Below are 20,448 nucleotides of genomic sequence, written 5' to 3' on the forward strand. Positions count from 1 at the left end.
TAGTACGCACACTGGGGAAAGGGCTGTAATCCGGGTCCTACCCCTCTTCTCGTTGCACCCCCTAAACAATGGCAGCTAGCCTCTGAGGTTGCCCAGGCTTCCTTTGAGTTGAGCTCAGACTGGATTCCAGCCCCACGCTCCGGGATGTTTCTGCAGGGCCAACTGCAGTTCTCTTTGGTTCTGATCTCTGAAGCCTGCCTGTCAGCACTCAGTCCCTGTCCACACCAACAGAAGAGCATCTGAGGCTAGGGAGTGCAGGTTGGCAGCACCGACCATCTGTGCGGTTTTCCCTCTGGCCTGACTATACAAATGAGCTGCACATTCTTCTCTGAGACTCAGAAACTCCCCTTATGTCCTGGCCAATCTCCTGCCAGTGAGGGAGGTTCACAGGGTGCAGGAACCTTTCCTCTTTCGTGGCTCCCTTCCACAGGTGCAGGTCCCATCCTGATTCCTTTCTCTTATTTCTTTTTGTTCTTTTTTCCTACCTGGTTATGTGGAGATTTTCTTAACCTTTCAGAAGTCTGAGGTCTTTTGCCAGCTTTACAATAGATACTCTGTGAGAATCATTCTACATGTAGATTTATTTTTGATGTTTGTGGGAGAAGGTAAACTTCAAGTCCTACTATTCTTCCATCCTGATGGCTCCCCTGTATGTCTTTTTTGGAGAAATGTCTAGTTAGATTTTCTGTCCATTTTCTGATTGGGTTGTTTGTTGATAGTGAGCTGCATGAGCTGTTTGTATATTTTGGAGGTTAATCCCTTGTCAGTCACATTATTTGCAGATATTTTCTCCCATTCTGTGGGATGAATTTTCCTTTTGTTTATGGTTTCCTTTGCTCTGCAAAAGCTTTGAAGTTTAATTAGGTTCCATTTGTTTTTGTTTTGATTAGTCTAAGAGGTCGGAGAAGGTAATGGCACCCCACTCCAGTACTCTTGCCTGGAAAATCCTGTGGACGGAGGACCCTGGTGGGCTGCAGTCCATGGGGTCACTAAGAGTTGGGCACGACTGAGCGACTTTACTTTCACTTTTCACTTTCATGCACTGGAGAAGGAAATGGCAACCCACTGCAGTATTCTTGCCTGGAGAAGCCCAGGGACAGAGGAGCCTAGTGGGCTGCTGTCTAGGGGGTCGCACAGAGTCAGACACGACTGAAGTGACTTAGCAGTCTAAGAGGTAGCCCTAAAAAGATACTGCTGCAATTTATGTCAAAGATTGTTCTGCAACAGTTTTCCTCAAAGAGTATTGTAGTATCCAATCATACAGTTAGGTCTTTGATCCATTTTGAGTTCATTTTTGTGTACGGTATTAGAGAATCTTCTAATCTCATTCTTTCACATGTCACACACTAATTTTCCCAGTACCACTTATTGAAGAGACTGCCTTTTCTCCATCATATATTCTTGCCTCCATTGTTGTAGGTCAGTTGACCATTGGTATGTGGGTTTATTTCTGATCTTTCTAGCCTGTACACTTGATGTGTAAGTTTGTGTTTGTGTCATTATGTACTGTTTTGATTACTGTAGCTTTATAGTATAGTCTTAAGTCAGGGAGCTCTGTTTTTCTTTCTCAGTATTCTTTGGTTATTTGTGGTCTTGCTATATTTTGAATAGCATATAATAATCTCATTCATTTTTTAAAATTTTTGATAAGTAAAATTGCTTGAATATTTTCTTTTCAGAAGTAATATTCTGATACTTATTAACGTAGCATGATTTTCCTCTTTTTACCTTCAAAGGTTGCTCAAGAAACAGATGTTAGAGCCCAGATTCGTCTACAGTTTCGTGATGTCAATGGAGAAGTTGTGGCTGTGCAGAGATCTATGCTTTGTACTCAAAAAAGCAAAAAGACAGAATTTAAAACCTTGGAAGGAGTCATTACTAGAACAAAGTAGGTGTTTATTTTATATTTGAATGTCTGATCCTTTTTGTCTTTCTGTCTACAAACCTGTATGTTTTTATTCTACATTTTAAGTTTAAGGGAACTTATTATTTTTTTGCTTTTTAAAAGTATTTCAACATAACTATGCTTACAGAAATACACTCATATGGGTTAATAGAATACACAATTTGGACCAAAGTCCTGGTACAAGGTTTGCTTGGAAAAGAAAAAAAAAAAAGCACCAAAGGATTTGCAGTCTGGTTTTTTAATCTATTCAAAATGGAACTTATTAATTTTTTAACAGACTGTATCTTTAAACCTGTTTTAGTTTCTTAGCACAACTGAGCAGAAAGTAGAGTTTCATCCTGTCTCTACACCTGCACAGCCTTATCCACTATCATCATTTAATTTTTTATTTTATACTATTTATCAGTTAAACAGAGTGATCCCATTAAAGATTTAGTAATAATGGTCCATTCCTTTGAGTAAATTTATGGACAGTTGCTGAATTGAAGGTGCATAATCACTCAAATATAGATTGAATGAGTGAAAAGTGGTAGTAATCATGTCTATAGGGAAAGATGAGGTAAGCAGACAGGTAGGAAAGCATATTGTCCCTTTCAGCTGTTGTCATTCTGTTAAGGGCAGGTATCATCTTGTAATGGGTTTGGATGTTGGAATTAGGCTGCCCTGAGTTCAAAGCTTTATCCTTATTGAGTAAATTATTTATCATCTTATCCCTTTCATTTATTAATTTGTTAAACTAATTAAATAATCTGTTAACCAATAATGTGTAGCACCTATTATGTGCTAGAGAAGGTGGCTTTTAAACACACTCAGGTCTCGCCTGCAAGCTCAGGTTTCGTTTTACTTCAATTATAGTCTGTCTTCATCTTCCCCTTTATGGTCAGTTTTTTTTTCAGAAGAGTTATTGATACTCACTATCTCCATTTCTTCACTTCCTCCTGACTCCTTTTCTTCCCCCATTCTTGTATTGAAACAGCTACAACTGTCACAACCTCTGTATTAATTAGAATAATGCTATTGGGCTTCCCTGGTGGCTCAGAGGGTAGAGTCTGCCTGCAATGCAGGAGACCTGAGTTTGATCCCTGGGTCAGGAAGATCCCCTGGAGAAGGAAATGGCAGCCCACTCCAGTACTCTTGCCTGGAGAATCCCATGGACAGAGAGGCCTGGTGGACTACAGTCCATGGGATCACAAAGAGTCAGACATGACTGAGCGACTTCACTTCACTTCACTTTACCAGATAGACCTTGCAGTGAGTCTCTATTTTTTAATATGTAGAATATAGCTTCGTTATCACTGTAGATATCTTAGAAAGATGTTAGGGGTTGAAGTAAAGGACATAAAATGCGTAATGTGTCATTGGGACTTGTGTATTAGTTTTCTGTGATTGCTGCAACAAATCACAAACTTAATGGCTTAAAACAGTGCAAACTTATAGTTCTGTAGTTTAGCCAAATCGGATCTCACTGGCTTAAAATCAAAGTATTATATGCATATGTCAAAAGTAAAAGCCATTGTACAGTTTTAATATGTGAAGTTTATTATGAGTAATTTGAAAATATTTTAAAATATTTAAAATTGTAATAAAATACACTTAACATCAGTTTCCAAAAATAAAGTCAGATGAGGAACAGTCCACTTAGCCATGTAAACTAACGCATTTAAAAATTCCAGGAATTAGACTATAACTATCCTGGAGAGTCTGTGTATAACTCAGTAAATGGTAGCTGTTAATCACTTCTTGAAAATTTTTTTCTAGACTTCCATTTTATAACACAATATTTTGCCTCTTTCTCTCCCTCACTCACATCCTGCCCAGTCAGTTGTTTGGAGTTCCATAGGCTCTGTCTTAGATCCTCTCCTGTTTTTGCTCTACATTCTCATTCTTCTTCATTTTATTTGTACATATTTGTCAGGCGAGTGTGTATGCTCGGTTCTGTCTCATCACAACAAAGATTTGGAGTGACGGACATTAAAACCCTCGGCGCATCACAGCTCTCGGGTCTTGGACAGACTGTGTTATAGCTCTTAGACAAATCATTGTTACAGCTCTATTTTATTTAGAAAATAGCAAGAGAATCCTCAAGGTGTGAGGGCATGCCGACCCAAAGACATGAAGAGAAGAGAGTGGGGAAGCATGCCAGTGCGGAGGAGAGGGAGACAGAGAGAGCGCCCTTTGGCCCCTCTTTTTATGTGTTTTTCCCTCCCCCTGGGTCTGCCCTATGCAAATTGGGCTAGCCAGGAGTGCTATTTGTTCTACCTGAAGTCCTCACTCTGGTCTTCTGACCTTTCTTTGACTTTCCTTTGTTCTATTTTCACGGGCTTTTCCTTCCTTGTCTTTTAGCCACCGCCATTTTGGACTCCTGTTTCCTATTCTAACTACCTAACATATTCATATATATTTGTAGGTGACTCATACGTGAATGTCTCCAGAGTAGACCCCTGATTCCAGACCCATGTACCGAGCTGTCTCTTTCATTTTCTACCAGTTCTTCCAAAGAAACCTCAGTTTCAACGTATTCAAAACCAAGCTCATGATCCTTTCCCCCTTGGCTCCCTGTTAGAAAGCCGCCTACAACGTCCTGATCTGTCTTTGTCCATTCTGTCCCCCTACAAAACATTTTCAGTACATTCAGTGCAACATTTTCAGAATACATACAGAAATGACAGTAAAGACAGACATTACCTCTACTGACTGTATACAAGACAGAAGGTTTGAAGGAAAATGGTCAGTTTAGCCTTCTGAAGAAAGGTACTGAGAAACCACTTGGAATCCAAGGCTAGGGATGCTCCTGGCCCCAGGTGTAATGAAATAGGGAACTTACTTAAAAGGCCCTGAGGCAGTCCTGTTTTGACTGTTCTGTCCTTGTGACCCTAGAACTTAGGTCTGTTGATTAGGAATCTTCCTAGGATTTATTTGGATGGGCATCACTAAGGTTTGCCTTTATACTCTTTTTATTGTGTCTTTTACTAAACAGTCCCTTATCTAACCGGCACAGTATCAATATTTTTTTAAGTACCTTTGCCTGTCTGCTGTGCATTAGCATGCTTTATTCTTTTGAGTCTCTTATTTTCCGTATTTTAAAATTTTGAGGATGGAAGATAGTTTATTTTCGTGTATGTATTGCCTATAAATGTTTTCCAACTACCTAAAAAAACAGTTCTAGCACCTGTTCCCTACCACCCTGTTTTACATACTTTTTCATTTCACTTTTACATACTGAAACATTTGAGAGTTGTACTTTTTAGTATTAGAAGGCCATCCACTGGGGATGGATGAGGGGGATTTTTTTGGCTTTTTTGTAAGTACAGGCACGAAGAATTAATTAAGTAACAGACTAGATACAGTTGAACGCCATTTTACATAAATTCTTGATTTTCCTTTTCTGCAGGCATGGTGAAAAGGTCAGTCTCAGCTCCAAGTGTGCAGAAATTGACCGAGAGATGATAAGTTCTCTTGGGGTTTCCAAATCTGTGCTAAATAATGTCATTTTCTGTCACCAAGAAGAATCTAATTGGCCTTTAAGTGAAGGAAAGGCTTTGAAGCAAAAGTTTGATGAGATTTTTTCAGCAACAAGGTTTGTAACCTGTAATTAGATTTTGTAGTCCATTAAGTTATTGAGCCAGAATTGCAATTTGGATGCTTCTTTTTCTAAACAGAAAGTCAAGCAATTATACCACTTATCCAGTGGAAACCAGCGGGCATATTTCCTTTCAGTTTTCTTTCTTTGCATCATTATTCACTTGGTTGACAGAATATATGTAACATTTGTACTTACTATTATGTCATAAGCATTTTCTGAGTTATTAAAAACTCTTTGTGAATGTTATCTTAATGACTGCATAATTTCCATTGTTTGAATATACTATAGTATGCTTACCAAGAAATTTGATTTTTATTTAATATCTTCAAAGGTACATAAAAGCCTTGGAAACACTTCGGCAGGTACGGCAGACACAAGGTCAGAAAGTAAAAGAATGTCAAACAGAACTAAAATATCTGAAGCAAAACAAAGAAAAAGCTTGTGAGATTCGTGATCAGATTACTAGTAAAGAAGCCCAGTTAACATCCTCGAGGGAAATTGTCAAATCCTATGAGAATGAACTTGATCCATTGAAGGTAATTTGATCTCTCGTATGCTGAGGAGAAGGTCACCATTTATCTATCTCTTACCCTAAAAGTACTTATTTTTCTGTGAATGGTGTGTGTATTTCTTGAAAAAATGATCAGAGACTGTATGTTATGGTTATGTCTTAGGTCTGTGTTAAGATAGTCCTAAAGTTGCCTGAAGATCTTGCATTTGAAGGTAAACGAATTTGTAGTATTGTATTAATGAGTCATGTCACTAGTTTTTAACAGTGTAATGACTCAACCTTACAGTTCTGTATTCTTCAGAAGATTATTTTTTTAATCATTTATTTACAGTTGCACTGAGTCTTTGTTGCTGCATGCAGGCTCGCTCTAGTTGCTGTGAGCAAGGGCTGCTTTTTGTTGCAGCGCACAGGCTTCTCACTGCGGTCACTTCTCTCGTTGCGAAGCACAGGCTGGAGGTGCATGGGCTTCAGTAGTTCAGCATGCAGGTTCAGTAGTTGGTAGCTGTGGGCTCTGGGGCGGGTAGGCTTCAGTAGCTGTGGCCGTGGGCTCGGTAGTTGCGCCTCTCAGGCCCTGGACCACAGGCTCTGTAGTTGTGGTGTGTGGGCTTAGTTGCTCTGTGGCATGTGGGATCTTCCCGGACCAGAGATTGAACATGTCCCCTGCATTGGCAGGTGAATTCCCAATCACTCTACCACCAAGGAAGTCCAAAAGAGATTATTTTTTAATTAACAGGTCTTTCTTTGCAGTTTTTATAATTTGTAGGATGTTCTCGACATTGTGCAAAATTTGAAATTGATGTGTAGCGTGTTGATATATTTACAAATGAGTTAGATTTCTATATTCTGTGATTGGTAAGCAAGACTTTAACGGAATCCCATTCACTCGTTTCACAAGCATTCATTAAGTGTTTCCAGTGTGTCAGGGTATACTATGTTTGGAGCTACAGGTGCAGAAAGAACAACAGTAGTGTCCTTCCCATTTAAGGTATCACTGGTCTAAAAAAAACAGTTTTTTTAATGGCTTTTTAAAGTAGCAGATAGAGGAAAGTTAAAAAAAATTTTTTTTTAATTATTTGGTTTTTTAAAACTCTTATAAATACTGGTATAGATATTTGAATTATAATCTGAAAATAGCTTGGTTTTCTGTCCCAGTGCCTATTGACATGAATGCATCCTTTAGTGAGTATTTATTCTTTTGAGCATAACACTGTGCTAGGTACTCTTGAGGATTGTTGTTGTTGATCAGTCGCTAAGTCATGTCCAACTCTTTTGACCCCATAAACTGCAGCATGCCAGGCTTCTCTGTCCATCACTATCTCCCTGAGTTTGCTCAAGCTCATGTCCGTTGAGTCAGTGATACCATCTAGTCATCTCATCCTCTGTCACCCCCTTGTTCTCTTGTCCTCAATTTTCCCCAGCATCAGGGTTTTTTCCCATGAGTCAGATCTTTGCATCAGGTGGCCAAAGTATTGGAGCTTCAGTTTCAGCATCAGTCCTTCCAATGAATATTCAGGGTTGATTTCCTTTAGGATTGACTGATTTAATCTTCTTGCTGTTCAAAGGACTCTCAAGAGTCTTCTCCAGCACCACAGTTCGAAAGCATCCATTTTTCAGTGCTCAGCCTTCTTTATAGACCAACTCTCACAGACATACGTGACTACTGAAAAAAACCATAGCTTTGACTATACAGACCTTTGTTGGCAAAGTGATGTCTCTGCTTTAAAACACTGTCTAGGTTTGACATAGCTATTCTTCCAGGGAGCAAGTGTCTTTTAATTTTGTGGCTGCAGTCACCGTCCGTATTGATTTTGGAGCCCTGTTCTCTTGAGGATAGGGAAGCCAAAGACTTAGACTTTGTTTTTAATGATCTAGTAGTCTAGTTAGAGAAAGAAAGAATATATTTTGAAAGATAGTTAGGATTACAGAGAAGTAAAATGAAGAGCTGTAGCAATGTGAATGATATAGTTTAAACATAGGTTAAGAGCTTGAAGATGGTGATTGTGGCACAATTGAGAAATGAAAAGAAAATAGATAAATTGGACTTCATCAAAACAAAAAACTTTTGTTCAGCAAACTATACCATCAACAATGCAAAAAGACCACACACAGAATGGGAGAAAATATTTACAAGTTACATATGTAACAAGGAACTTTTATCTGGAATATATAAAGAATCCTTCTTGTTGTTGTCTAGTCGTTAGGTTGTGTCTAACTCTTTTGCAGCCCTTTGGACTGTAGCCCACCAAGCTCCTCTGTCCATGATATTTCCTAGGCAAGAATACTGGAGTGAGTTGTCATTTCCTTTTCCAAAGGATCTTCCTGACCCAGGGATCAAACCCACACCTCATACATTGGCAGGCAGACTTCACTGAGGCACTAGGGAAGCCCCAGCCAAGATAATGTTAATGCTGCCACAGCACAGTGAAAACGCTGATGGAAGCCGACAAGTTTCTGAGAAGTAGAAACTCCTCTTTTACAGTAACAGGGGTATTCCTGTTTATTGCCATTAAGAATTAATCCAGTTCTTCTTGTTAGACTGCTCAATATATTTTCTGAATAGTTTTTTCCCCACAATTGATATGAATGATCACATTCATGAAGGACTTTCTGTATGCCCAGTCACTGATCAGAATGCTTTAAAACATATTATACAAGCCCCGTGGTAACCCTGTGAAGTTTTTCAGACAAGAAAAACAGGTATTCATACTGGAAGTAAGGATTTAATTCCAGGCCTCTCTGATTCCCAGACCCATACTTTTCTGCTTTGGTCAGATTTATCAAAATATAGTTTACTTTTAATAAAATCCACACTTTTGAAATTACTATTTGATGAGTTTGGACAAATGCATACAGTAGCAGTATTACTGTATGCTACAGTAATACATACTAGTAGCAGTATTACTGCTAGTACAGTCAATATATGGAAACTTTCCATCACCCCCAGAAGTTCTTTCAAGTCTGTTTGTAGTCAGTCTGCTACCTCCACTCCCAGCCTTTGGTAGTCACTAATTTGTTTTGTGTTTTGGCCTTTTCCAGAACGCCACATTCTGGAATGTGGCATAATGCACAGTGGAATCGTGCATTATGTAGCCTTTGTGTCTGACTATTAGCGTAATGCTTTAAAATCTATGTTGTTGCATGTTTGAGTAGTTCATTCCTTTTTATTGCTGAGGATATTCCATTTTAAGGATATATTGCAGTTTGTTCATCTGTTCTCTTGTTGGTGGACTTTACATTGTTAACAGCTTTTAGCTATTACAAATAAAACTACTGTAAACTTCTGTGTAGAGGTCTTTATTTGGAGATACGTTTTCATTTCTCTTGGGTAACTCCCTCAGAGTGGGTTGTTAGGTTATATATTAAGTGTGTATTTTACCTTAGTTGCCAAACCATTTTTCAGAGTGTCACTTTGGTAGTCCCACAACAATGTTTAAGAGTGTAGTTGTGCTTCATCCTTACCAGCACTTAGTGTTACTGTTTTTTATTTTAGCCATTAAAATAAATGTCTGATTGCTGCTGTTGTTGTTCAGTCACTTAGTCCTGTCTGACTTTTTGCGACCCCACGGACTGCAGGATGACAGGCTTCCCTGTCCTTCACTATCTCCCATAGTTTGTTCACATTAATGTCCATTGAGTTGGTGATGCCATCCAACCATCTTATCCTCTGTCGCCCTCATCTCCTTTTGCCCTCAGCCTTTCCCAGCATCAGGGTCTTTTCCAGTGAGTCGGCTCTTCTCCAGTGAGTGGGCTCTTCTCAGGTGACCAAAGTATTGGAGCTTCAACTTCAGCATCAATCCTTCCAGTGAATATTCAGGGTTGATTTCCTTTAGAAGTGACTGATTTGATCTTGCTGTCCAAAGGACTTCAAGAGTCTTCTCTAGCACCACAGTTGAAAAGCATCAGTTCTTTGGTGCTCATCCTTCTGTATGGTCCAGCTCTCACATCCATACATGACTGCTGGAAAAACCATAGCTTTGACTATATGGACTTTATCAGCAGTGTCTCTGCTTTTTAATGTGCTGTGTTGATCATAGCTTTTCTTCCAAGGAGATTTTTACTTCATCAAAATTAACATTTTCTTATAGTTTTTGCTTTATGTTTCCTATCTAAGAAATCTTTGCCTGACCCAAGGTCACAAAAATTTTCTTCTTGAAGTTTTATAGTCTGAGTTCTTATATTTAAGTATATTTCAGGTTAATTTTTTAATACGGTATGAGGTGAGGTTGAGATTTTCTTCTTTACATAAATGTCCAGTCATTCCAGCTCCCAGAGGCTACAGTCTTAATTGTTATACCACCTTGCCTCCCAGTGTCATCTCCCATTTTTAAGTATGGGACTCTATACAAGTCCTCTGAGTCTCCTACTGTACTTGACATGTACAGGCACACTTTGCCTTATTGTGCTTTGTAGATAACTGCTTTTTTTTTTAATTGATTTTTTTGTAGTAACTCTATGTCAAGCAAGTGTGTTAGTGTCATTTTTCCAACAGCATTTGCTCATTTTGGAAGACAGCTGTGCTCACCACTGTATCACCAACGCCATTTGCTCACTTTGTGTCACATTTTGGTAATTCTTGCAATATTTCAAGCTTTTTCATTGTTGTATTATTATGGTATTTTGTAATCAATGATCTTTGGTGTTACTACTGTAATTGTTTTGGGGTGCCACAAACCACACCCATATAAGACAGCAAATTTTATTGTTGTACTTCATTAAATTTCTTTTTTTAAGACAGCACATTTAATCAGTAAATGTTGTAGGTGTTGTTACTGCTCTACCAACTGTCGATTCCCCTTTCTCCCTCTTCTTCTGAGACACCCATTATTGAAATTAGACCAGTTATTAACCCTGTAAGGGCCTCTCACATCTTTTAAGAGACAGGAATAGTCATACATCCTCTCACTTTAAATCAAAAGCTAGAAATGATTAAGGTTGGTGAGGAAGGCATATCAAAAGCCATCATAGGCCAAAAGCTGGGTCTCATATGTCAAGTGGTTAGCCAGCTTGTGAATGCAAAGGCAGAAGTTCTTGAAGGAAATAAAAGTGTTACTCCAGTGAACTCATAAGATAAAAAAGTGAAACAGCATTATTGCTGATGTGGAGAGTTTAGTGGTCTGGATAGAAGATCAAACCAGCCACAACATTCCCTTAAGTGAAAGCCTCATCCAGAGCCAGGTCCTAACTCTCTTCAATTCTGTGAAGGCTGAGAGAGGTAAGGACGCTGCAGAAGAAAGGTTTGAAAGTAGCCAGAGATTCTTAAGGTTTAAGGAAAGATGCTGTCTCCCAAGACTTCAGAGTGCAAGGTAAAGCAGCAAATGCTCATAGAGAAGCTACAAGTTATATAGAAGACATAGCTCAGACCATGAGTGAAGTTGGCTTCATTGTACAGTAGATTTTCACTGTGGATGAAACAGCCTTATACTGAAAGAAGATACCATCTAGGACTTTCATGGCTAGAGAGGAGAAGTCAATGCCTGGCCTCAAAGCTTCAAAGGTCAGGTTGACTGTTGTTAGGGACTAACATAGCATGTGAGTTTTAAGTGGAAGCCAGTACTCATTGACTATTCTGAAAATCTTAAGAGCCCTTAAAAATTATGCCAAATCTACTATGCCTGTGTTCTATAAATGGAGCAACCTGGATGACAGTGTATCTATTCACAATGTGGTTCAGTGAATATTTTAAACCCATTGTTGAGATCTACTGCTCAGAAAAAAATTTATTTTTCAAAATTTCCATAATTTTGCTCATCAACCTTGTATCTGGTCAGCCAAGAGTGCTGATGGAGATGTACAATGAGATTTATGTTTTCATGTCTGCTAACATAGCACCCATTCTGTAGCTCATGGATCAAGGAGTCATTTTTCATTTTCATGTCTTTTTAAGAAATACATTTCATAAGGCTGTAGTTGCCCATAGACAGTAATTCCAATGATGGCTCTGGGTAAATTGAAAACCTTCTGGAAAGGATTTACCATTCTAGATGCCATTAAGAATATTCATGATTCATGGGAACAGATCAAAATATGAACATTGTTTTCTTTTAAGACGTAATACTATTGCACACTTCTACATGGTAGTGTAAACAACTTCTATATGCACTGTAAAGCCAAAAGATTTGTGTGACTTAACTTTATTTCAATAATCACTTTATTGCAGTGGTCTGGAACTGAACCCACTTTGCCTGAGGTGTCATAATGATTAGAGGGAATATATAGCAGCACTTAGTAAAGGGTCTGCAATATAGCAAGTCTTCAATTGCTGATAGCTTTGACTGTTACTGATAATTGTTTTTAATCTCTCATTCAGCTAACATACTAAACACTTGTTACATGTGCTGGGGAAGCGTTGGTGAACAAAGTGAACGATGTTTCTATGATGATAACATTACCTACTAATACATAAATCATAAGATATGGTATTAGTGAAGTGAAAGTCGCTGAGTCATGTCCAATTCTTTTCGACCCTATGGACTACACAGTCCATGTCCTTCTCCAGGCCAGAATACTAGAATACTGGAGTTGGTAGCCGTTCCCTTCTCCAGGGGATCTTCCCAACCCAGGGATTAAACCTGGTCTCCTGCATTGCAGGCAAATGAAGTTGAGGATGTATTTTGGTACAGGTATGGAAGCTTACAGTTGATACCCATAATATGTTAGTTTAAAAGGTGTCTTAGAAGAGAAATGGGTCAGCCTTAGAATTGTAGAGGAAAACACCAGGAGAATATCCCCAGCATCATCCAAGGAGGGAATTTTCTGAGCCAGGTCACCCATATTCCTAGGAGTTAAGGCAGCCAGCTGTTGCTAGAAGCAGGCCCCTGAGATCATTTGTCACATTTCACTTGTGATGCAGCATGAGTTTCTAGTCCACTCAATAGTTCTAATTTCTTTTTTAATAAATAGCCTTTTAAGGATTAAGTTCTTAAAATGTGGTACTTTACATAATGTGACTCCAGTTACCCAGTGAGTGAATGACTTTTGTGAGAGGTGTTGAAGGTAGAGCATGGGCTTTGGAGTTAGAAGGGAGTTTATTTTCTTCTTTTCTTTATGAGCTATAAGGAGTTGCATGAGTTACTTAATGTCTAAAATCCTCAGTTTCTCTGTGCTCTCTTTATAGCAATGTGACTAAGTGACTGGCCCTGGGACATATTATTTATCTTCAGTTATTTGCAGTGTAAACTATAGTGAATTTTACTTATGTAGGGTGTTTATTTTCAGAATCGTCTAAAAGAAATTGAACAAAATCTCTCTAAAATAATGAGACTCGACAATGAAATTAAAGCTTTGGAAAGCCGAAAGAAGCAAATGGAAAAAGATAATAGTGAACTGGAACAGAAAATGGAAAAGGTTTGTGGTGGTGGAATTTTGTTCTACTTCAGAATTTTGAGACTATTGTAATGAACCTCATTTGATCCCATTTTGTCACTCATTTCCAAACTTAGAAATCTTGATGTTTGTGGTACTTCCATGTTTATGTTAAAAGGAAGGATATTGAATAAGCTCTGGTTCATATTTTGTACCTCAGTGTGATACCTTGTTATACTTGATTTTGGTTCTACACAGGTGTTTCAAGGGTCTGATGAGCAACTAAATGATTTATATCACAATCACCAGAGAACAGTAAGGGAGAAAGAAAGGAGATTGGTAGACTGTCAGCGTGAACTGGAAAAATTAAATAAAGAATCTAGGCTTCTCAATCAAGAAAAATCAGAACTACTTGTGGAACAGGGTAGGACAGTGTTTACTTGTTTTTTTCTGTATTATAATATTATGCATTTTCTGTATGAATGATGAATCTCTAGGGAAGTATGCCATGTGAAAAAAGTCAGTCTCAAAAGATTATATATCATATGTTTCCATTTTATGTGATTAGATTAATGATTGCCAGGGTTACCCAGTAGGAGGAAGAATGGGAGGAGGGTTAGCATGATGATGGTTTTATAATTGTATTTATTTATTTATTCATTTTTGGCTGTGCTGGGTCCTCATTGCTGCACAGGCTTTCCTGTGGTTGCAGAGAGTGGGGACTACTCTCTAGTTGTGGTGCCTGGGCTTCTCATTGAGGTGGCTTCTCTTATTGTAGAGCACAGGCTCCAGGACATGTGGGCTCAATCGTTGCAGTTCCCAGGCTCTAGAGAACTGGCCCAGTAGTTGTGGCACACAGGCTTAGTTGCTCCACAGCATATGGGGGTCTTCCCAGGTCAGGGATCAAACCCATGTCTCCTGCATTGGCAGGCTGATTCTCTACCACTGAGTCACTAGGGAAGCCCTGGTTATGGTTTTAAAACAAAGAAGAGGGTTCTTGTGGTATTTGAACTGTTCAATATCTTGACTGTCATGGTGAATGTAAGAACCAACATAGCTGATAAAATCATATAAACTTATACACAGAGATAAAATTTAAACTGGGGAAATAAAAGATTGATGGATTGTATTAGTCTCATTATCCTTATTGTGATATACTATAGTTTTTCAGAATTACTAAAAGAGAACATTGTTTTTCAACTCAGCAACAGTTCTGACATCAGATGTGTAGGTTTTTCCACACCGAGCAATTTTCCAGTTATCAGTGGATACCAGGTGTCCTGTAATTTCATTCATTTCTGACATTCCTGGTCCGAAATTAGCACAGACCCCACAGATTAAGGGCTCAGTCCCATGAAATTGTCCCTCAATTTACTTCAGATGCCACTCCCCAAGTCCCAGGTTGTCTAGCATCTGTACTTCTGACCAACCAGCTGTATAAATCAGAGGTTTCCACAACTCCTTTCTCAGGTTCAGTAATTTTCTATAACTCTTCCTAGAACTCAGGGAAACACTATTACCAGGTTATTAAGAATAGAGCTCAGGAACAAACAGATGGAAGAGATGCATAAGGCAAGATACGTGAGAGGGACATTGAGCTTCCATGCCTTCTCCACATGTGCAACTTGCCTAGCACCTCAATGGAAGCTCTTAGGGTGTCATTGCTTAGGGTTTTTATAAGTTGCATTACGTAGGCCTGATGGATTAAGTCACTGGCCATTGGTGATTGAACTCAGACTTCAGCCCCTCCCCAGAAATGGGAGGGGTGGATATTGAAACTTTGGATTCTCTAATCACATAGTTGGTTCCTCTGATGACCACGTCCCATCCTCCAAGGGTCACCTCATTAGAATAAACTCAGGTAAAGTTGAAAAGGGCTTACAATGAATAACCAAAGATACTCTTCTCACCCCTATCACTGGGAAATTCTAAGAGTTTTTGGAGCTGGCTCAGATGGGAAAGCGTCTGCCTGCAATGCGGGAGACCCGGGTTCAATCCCTGGGTTGGGAAGATCTCCTGGAGAAGAAAATGGCAACCCACTCCAGTACTCTTGCCTGGAGAATCCCACAGACGGAGGAGCCTCGTAGGCTACAGTCCATGGGGTCGCAAAGAGTCAGACACGACTGAGCGACTTCACTTCACTTCACTATCAGTAACCAAGGACAAAACCAAATATGGATTTCTTACTGTATCTCAATAATATAGTTACCATTGGGAAAACTGAGCAAAGGATATGAGATCTTGTTCTATTATTTTTTTTACAATTGCATGTAATGTACAATTATTTCAATTTTTAAAAAAAAATCAACTGATAAAAGAATTACTATGATTATGTTTTTTAAAGGCCGTCTACAACTACAAGCAGATCGTCATCAGGAACATATGCAAGCTAGAGATTCATTAATTCAGTCTCTGGCAACACAGCTAGAATTGGATGGCTTTGAGCTTGGACCATTCAGTGAAAGACAGATAAAAAATTTTCACAGGCTTGTGAGAGAGAGGCAGGAAAAGGAAGCAGAAACTGCCAGCCAACTGTTGGTAAATACTGTTATTTTCTTTTGTTTGTATCACATTGTCTAGTTGAATTGTTTTAATTTTTGAGCGGATCTTATTTTGTCATATTTTTGGATTAATGTTATCCATTAAAATTAGCTATGAGGTAAAATTAAAACCTTTATGGAAACAAATTTTGTAAACTTTATAATTGTAAAAGTACAAAGGAAATACAGACCTACGTTTCTTACTTGATTTTAGGTAAAAATTCTCTTTAATTTTGAAAAAGTTTGTTCATAGTTAATAATAATCATCTCTGAATGATCATCATTACATTTTTTACGTTTTTCTGTATTTTCCTCAAATTATATTGCTTTTGCATCAAAGAAGCTTTTCCTTAGTGGTGTTTTTTGTGAAAAATTAATGCTTATGCTTCTTGCTATGTATTTAGAATGACTTCGTAAGAAAAGAGGCTCTGAAACAAAAACAAATAGATGAGATAAGGGATAAGAAAACTGGACTGGGAAGAATAATTGAACTAAAGTCAGAAATCCTAACTAAGAAGCAGAATGAGCTGAAATATGTGAAGTACGAACTACAGCAGTTGGAAGGCTCTTCAGACAGGATTCTTGAACTGGACCAGGAGCTCACAAAAGCTGTAAGATACTCTGTGTAATCTAATAATTTTAAGGTGTAAGATATTTGGAAGTACTTTATCTTTTGCTGGTCCTAAGATTATGGCATTTTAATAAAAATGTCAACCTTGTCTATCAGTCTCCTATAAAATGAATTTATTTGACTGTCTTAATCACCCATCTCTAATCCTGAAACCTGGTGTGCTGAAAATTAGAATCATCTAAGGAAAGTTTAAAAAAAATACTTAAGCTTACATCTTAAACCTTCCAAATAAAAGTCTCTTAAGAGTGGGATGTGGAAATGTGTGTTCAAAACAGAACTGGGTGATTCTTACGAGTACCTTAGTTGAGAACCACTTGTCTCAGTTTAAAAAAAGTAGTATTTTCCTGCTAGGTTCCACACACTGTAGATATTATGATTAAATATTGATTAGATATATGATTATTGCCATGCTACCACTTTTCTGTGGTAGAAACTTTCTTAGCCCACTTCTTCCTTCCGTGAATTTCCAAAATTTCTTCTCCATTCCTAATCTGTTCCCTTCCTTCACGTCTCTGTTAGCAAAATAAGCATCCTAAAACTTGGTAAATCCCCCCTTTAGGTCCCATCTTGATAATTTAAATGTTTCTTTTTGCTCCCAAACTTAACAGTTGGCGTATATTTTTGTCAGTTTAACCCTTGATCACAATATTGCTCTGTTGTGATGGAGAGATACTGGTCAGGGACCACATCACACTCTCTGTATGCTAGGCAATGTGTAGTGAGTTACATACTTCCTTGATAAATGCTTAATTATTGACTGAAGAGTCACTGAACTGTATACTTAGGCATATTTTTCTTGATTTTGCACTAATTTTCATTTTCACTCCTGTTGGACTCTTGTAGATTTATTTACTAAGTCTCTATTCTTATAGTAAGGTAACTTTGTAAGATATTTCTTAAAAAGTTTATTCCTTCTGTTTTTCTGTTGTTGAATAAAATCAAACTAATATCTTGACCATTCTGAGGAGTAGCTGATTTCTAATTTCTGCCATCATTTTAACCCAAAACGTATAAACCTGTTCATTTGTTTGAATTATCAATAAGGAACGTGAGCTAAGCAAGGCTGAGAAAAACAGCAATGTAGAAACTCTAAAAACAGAAGTAATAAGCCTTCAAAATGAGAAAGCAGACCTAGACAGGACCCTGCGTAAACTGGACCAGGAGATGGAGCAATTAAACCATCATACAGCAACACGTACCCAGATGGAGATGCTCACCAAAGACAAAGTATGACCTTTCTTTTTATTCTAATTATACTCTCTGGTGTTTAAAACAGTTTATCTTACATTCATAATTGTTATACTATGAAGTATTTAGTTGGTATTGGCTTTATATTTTAAGGGTTAAGTGAGCTTTATGCTCTATAAAATAAACTTTCAGGCTTAAAAACTGTACTCTAATTACAAAAAGTGTACAAAAGTGTTTACACAAACACACGTGTACATTTCTATTAATTTTTATCATATATCATACAGAAATTTTGATCTTCCCAAGTGACTCAGTGGTAAAAAATCTGCCTTCCAGTGCAGGAGGCTCAAGAGACTCAGGTTCGATCCCTGGGTCAGGAAGATCCCCTGGAGAAGGGAATGGCAGTCTATTCCAGTGTTCTTCCATGGAGACTTCCATGGACAGAGGCGCCTGGCGGGCCAAAGTCCATGGGGTCGCAAAGAGTCAGACGTGCCTGAGAGACTGAGCATACACGTACAGAAGTTTTAATTTTTGTGTCATCAGACCTGTTATTCTTTCCTCTAATACTGTAAGAAATTTTCAAGAGTTCCCTGGTGGCCAAGTATTACTGGTAGTTTCACTGCCATGGTCCAGGTTCAGTCCTTGGTGAGGCAACTGAGATATCCCACAAGCTGCATAGCACAGCCAGAATTAGAAATGATTTTTTTTTCTTTTTCTCCTTGCATTTTCAGTTTTATTTTTAAGCCTAGAGCTGTGATCAATCTAAAATTTGGTTTTATTCTTTATGTAACGTGGAGATACTGAGTTTTATTTTTAAAAGATTTTTTTTTCCCTTTAGGCTGACAAAGATGAACAAATCAGAAAAATAAAATATAGGCATAGTGATGAATTAACTTCGTTGTTAGGATATTTTCCCAACAAAAAACAGCTTGAAGACTGGCTTCATAGTAAATCAAAAGAAATTAATCAGACCAGGGACAGACTTGCCAAGTTGAAGTAAGTAGTTATAACATTTGAAGTTGTAATAAAAGTCTCTTATGTCATGCTTTCATTTTTAATTGTTTTGAAATCATTTATTGTCATGAAATGGAATGTCTTATTGATTGAATTTGATTCTCCTCTATTTTACAAATTAAGTAAAATGGCAACAGTGATTTGAGCTTCTTGTTCCTTAAAAGTTTGCAGAACTAAGAGAAAGAATTAAAATATTCCTCTGTAAAAAGTGAGACTTGAAAATACAAAACTCCTAAAAGGTAATGTGGGGACAAGTTTCATTATGTTGAAATTGGCAATGATTTCTTGGTTATGACCCCAAAAGTACAGGCAGCAGAAGCAAAGCTAGACGGATGGGACTACATCATACTTAAAAACTGCTACACAACAGAGGGCAAAGGCAATCCACGTAATGGGAGAAAACATTTGCAAATGATATATCTGTTTAGGGTTGTTGTTCAGTCACTAAGTCATATTCAACTCTTTGTAGTCTCATAAACTGCAGCATGCCAGGGTTCCCTGTCCTTCACTATCTCCCGAACTTTGCTAAAACTCATGTCCATGGAGTTGGTGATGCCATCCAACCATCTCATCCTCTGTTGCCCCCTCCTCCTGCCCTCAGTCTTTCCCTGCATCAGGGTCTCTTCCAGTGAGTTGCTCTTTGCATCAGGTGGCCAGTATTGGAGCTTCAGTTTCAGCATCAGTCCTTCCAATGAATATTCAAGGTTGATTTCCTTTAGGACTGACTGGTTTGATCTCCTTGCTCTCCAAGGGACTCTCAAGAGTTTTCTCTAGCGCCACATTTCGAACGCATCAATTCTTCAGCACTCATCCTTCTTTATGGTCCAACTCTCACAGCCATACATGACTGTTGGAAAAACTATGAAATGAAATGATGAAAGTCAGTCAGTTGTGTCCGAATCTTTGCAACCCCATGGACTAGCCTGCCAGGCTCCTCTGTCCTTGGAATTCTCCAGGCAGGAATACTGGAGTGGGTAGTCATTCCCTTCTCCAGGGGATCTTCTCAACCCATGAATTAAACTTGGGTCTCCTGTGGTGCAGGAAGACTGTTTACTATCTGAGCCACCAGGGAAAAACCAGTTTTGACTGTATGGACCTTTGTTGGCAAAGTCATGTCTCTGCTTTTTAATACGTTGTCTAGGTGACCATGCCATCGTGATTATCTGGATCATTAAGACCTGTTTTTGTAGTTCTTCTGTGTATTCTAGACACCTCTTCTGCTTCTGTTAGGACCTTGCTGTTTCTGTCCTTTATTATACCCACCTTTGCCTGAAATGTTCACTTGGTATCTCTGGTTTCCTTAAAGAGATCTGTAGTTTTTCCCATTCTGTTGTTTCCTTTTATATATTGCATTGTTCACCTAAGAAGGCTTTCTTATCTCTCCTTGATACTCTCTAGAACTCTGCATTCAATTGGAAATATCTTTCCCTTTCTCCTTTGCCTTTCTTTTCTCTTTTCTCAGCTATATGTGAGGCCTCTTCAGACAACCATTTTGCCTCCTTGCATTTCTTGTTTGCATTTCTTGTTCTTTGGGATAGTTTTGGTCACCACTAGTGTTAAAATCCCATGGACGGGGGAGCCTGGTAGGCTGCAGTCCATGGGGTCACAAAGAGTCGGACACGACTGAGTGACTTCACTTTCACTTTTCACTTTCATGCATTGGAGAAGGAGATGGCAACCCACTCCAGTGTTCTTGCTTGGAGAGTCCCAGGGACGGGGGAGCCTGGTGGACTGCCGTCTACGGGGTCGCACAGAGTCAGACACGACTGAAGT

General features: G+C 38.5%; 1 protein-coding gene across 1 annotated transcript in view; it reads left to right on the forward strand.

Annotated features, from left to right (window-relative positions):
- RAD50 (RAD50 homolog (S. cerevisiae)) overlaps positions 1-20,448 on the forward strand; it is a 108,426-nt gene that overhangs the window by 33,968 nt on the left and 54,010 nt on the right. The window contains exons 3-11 of the mRNA XM_010828422.1: positions 1,737-1,888; positions 5,298-5,483; positions 5,821-6,025; positions 13,216-13,344; positions 13,561-13,726; positions 15,647-15,840; positions 16,247-16,453; positions 17,518-17,700; positions 18,500-18,657. Of these exons, the coding sequence (XP_010826724.1) occupies positions 1,737-1,888; positions 5,298-5,483; positions 5,821-6,025; positions 13,216-13,344; positions 13,561-13,726; positions 15,647-15,840; positions 16,247-16,453; positions 17,518-17,700; positions 18,500-18,657 (1,580 nt within the window). The remainder of the gene's footprint in view (positions 1-1,736; positions 1,889-5,297; positions 5,484-5,820; positions 6,026-13,215; positions 13,345-13,560; positions 13,727-15,646; positions 15,841-16,246; positions 16,454-17,517; positions 17,701-18,499; positions 18,658-20,448) is intronic.

The sequence above is a fragment of the Bison bison genome, unplaced genomic scaffold, assembly GCF_000754665.1.
Source record: "Bison bison bison isolate TAMUID 2011002044 unplaced genomic scaffold, Bison_UMD1.0 scf7180017864492, whole genome shotgun sequence".
Classification (NCBI taxonomy): domain Eukaryota; kingdom Metazoa; phylum Chordata; class Mammalia; order Artiodactyla; family Bovidae; genus Bison; species Bison bison.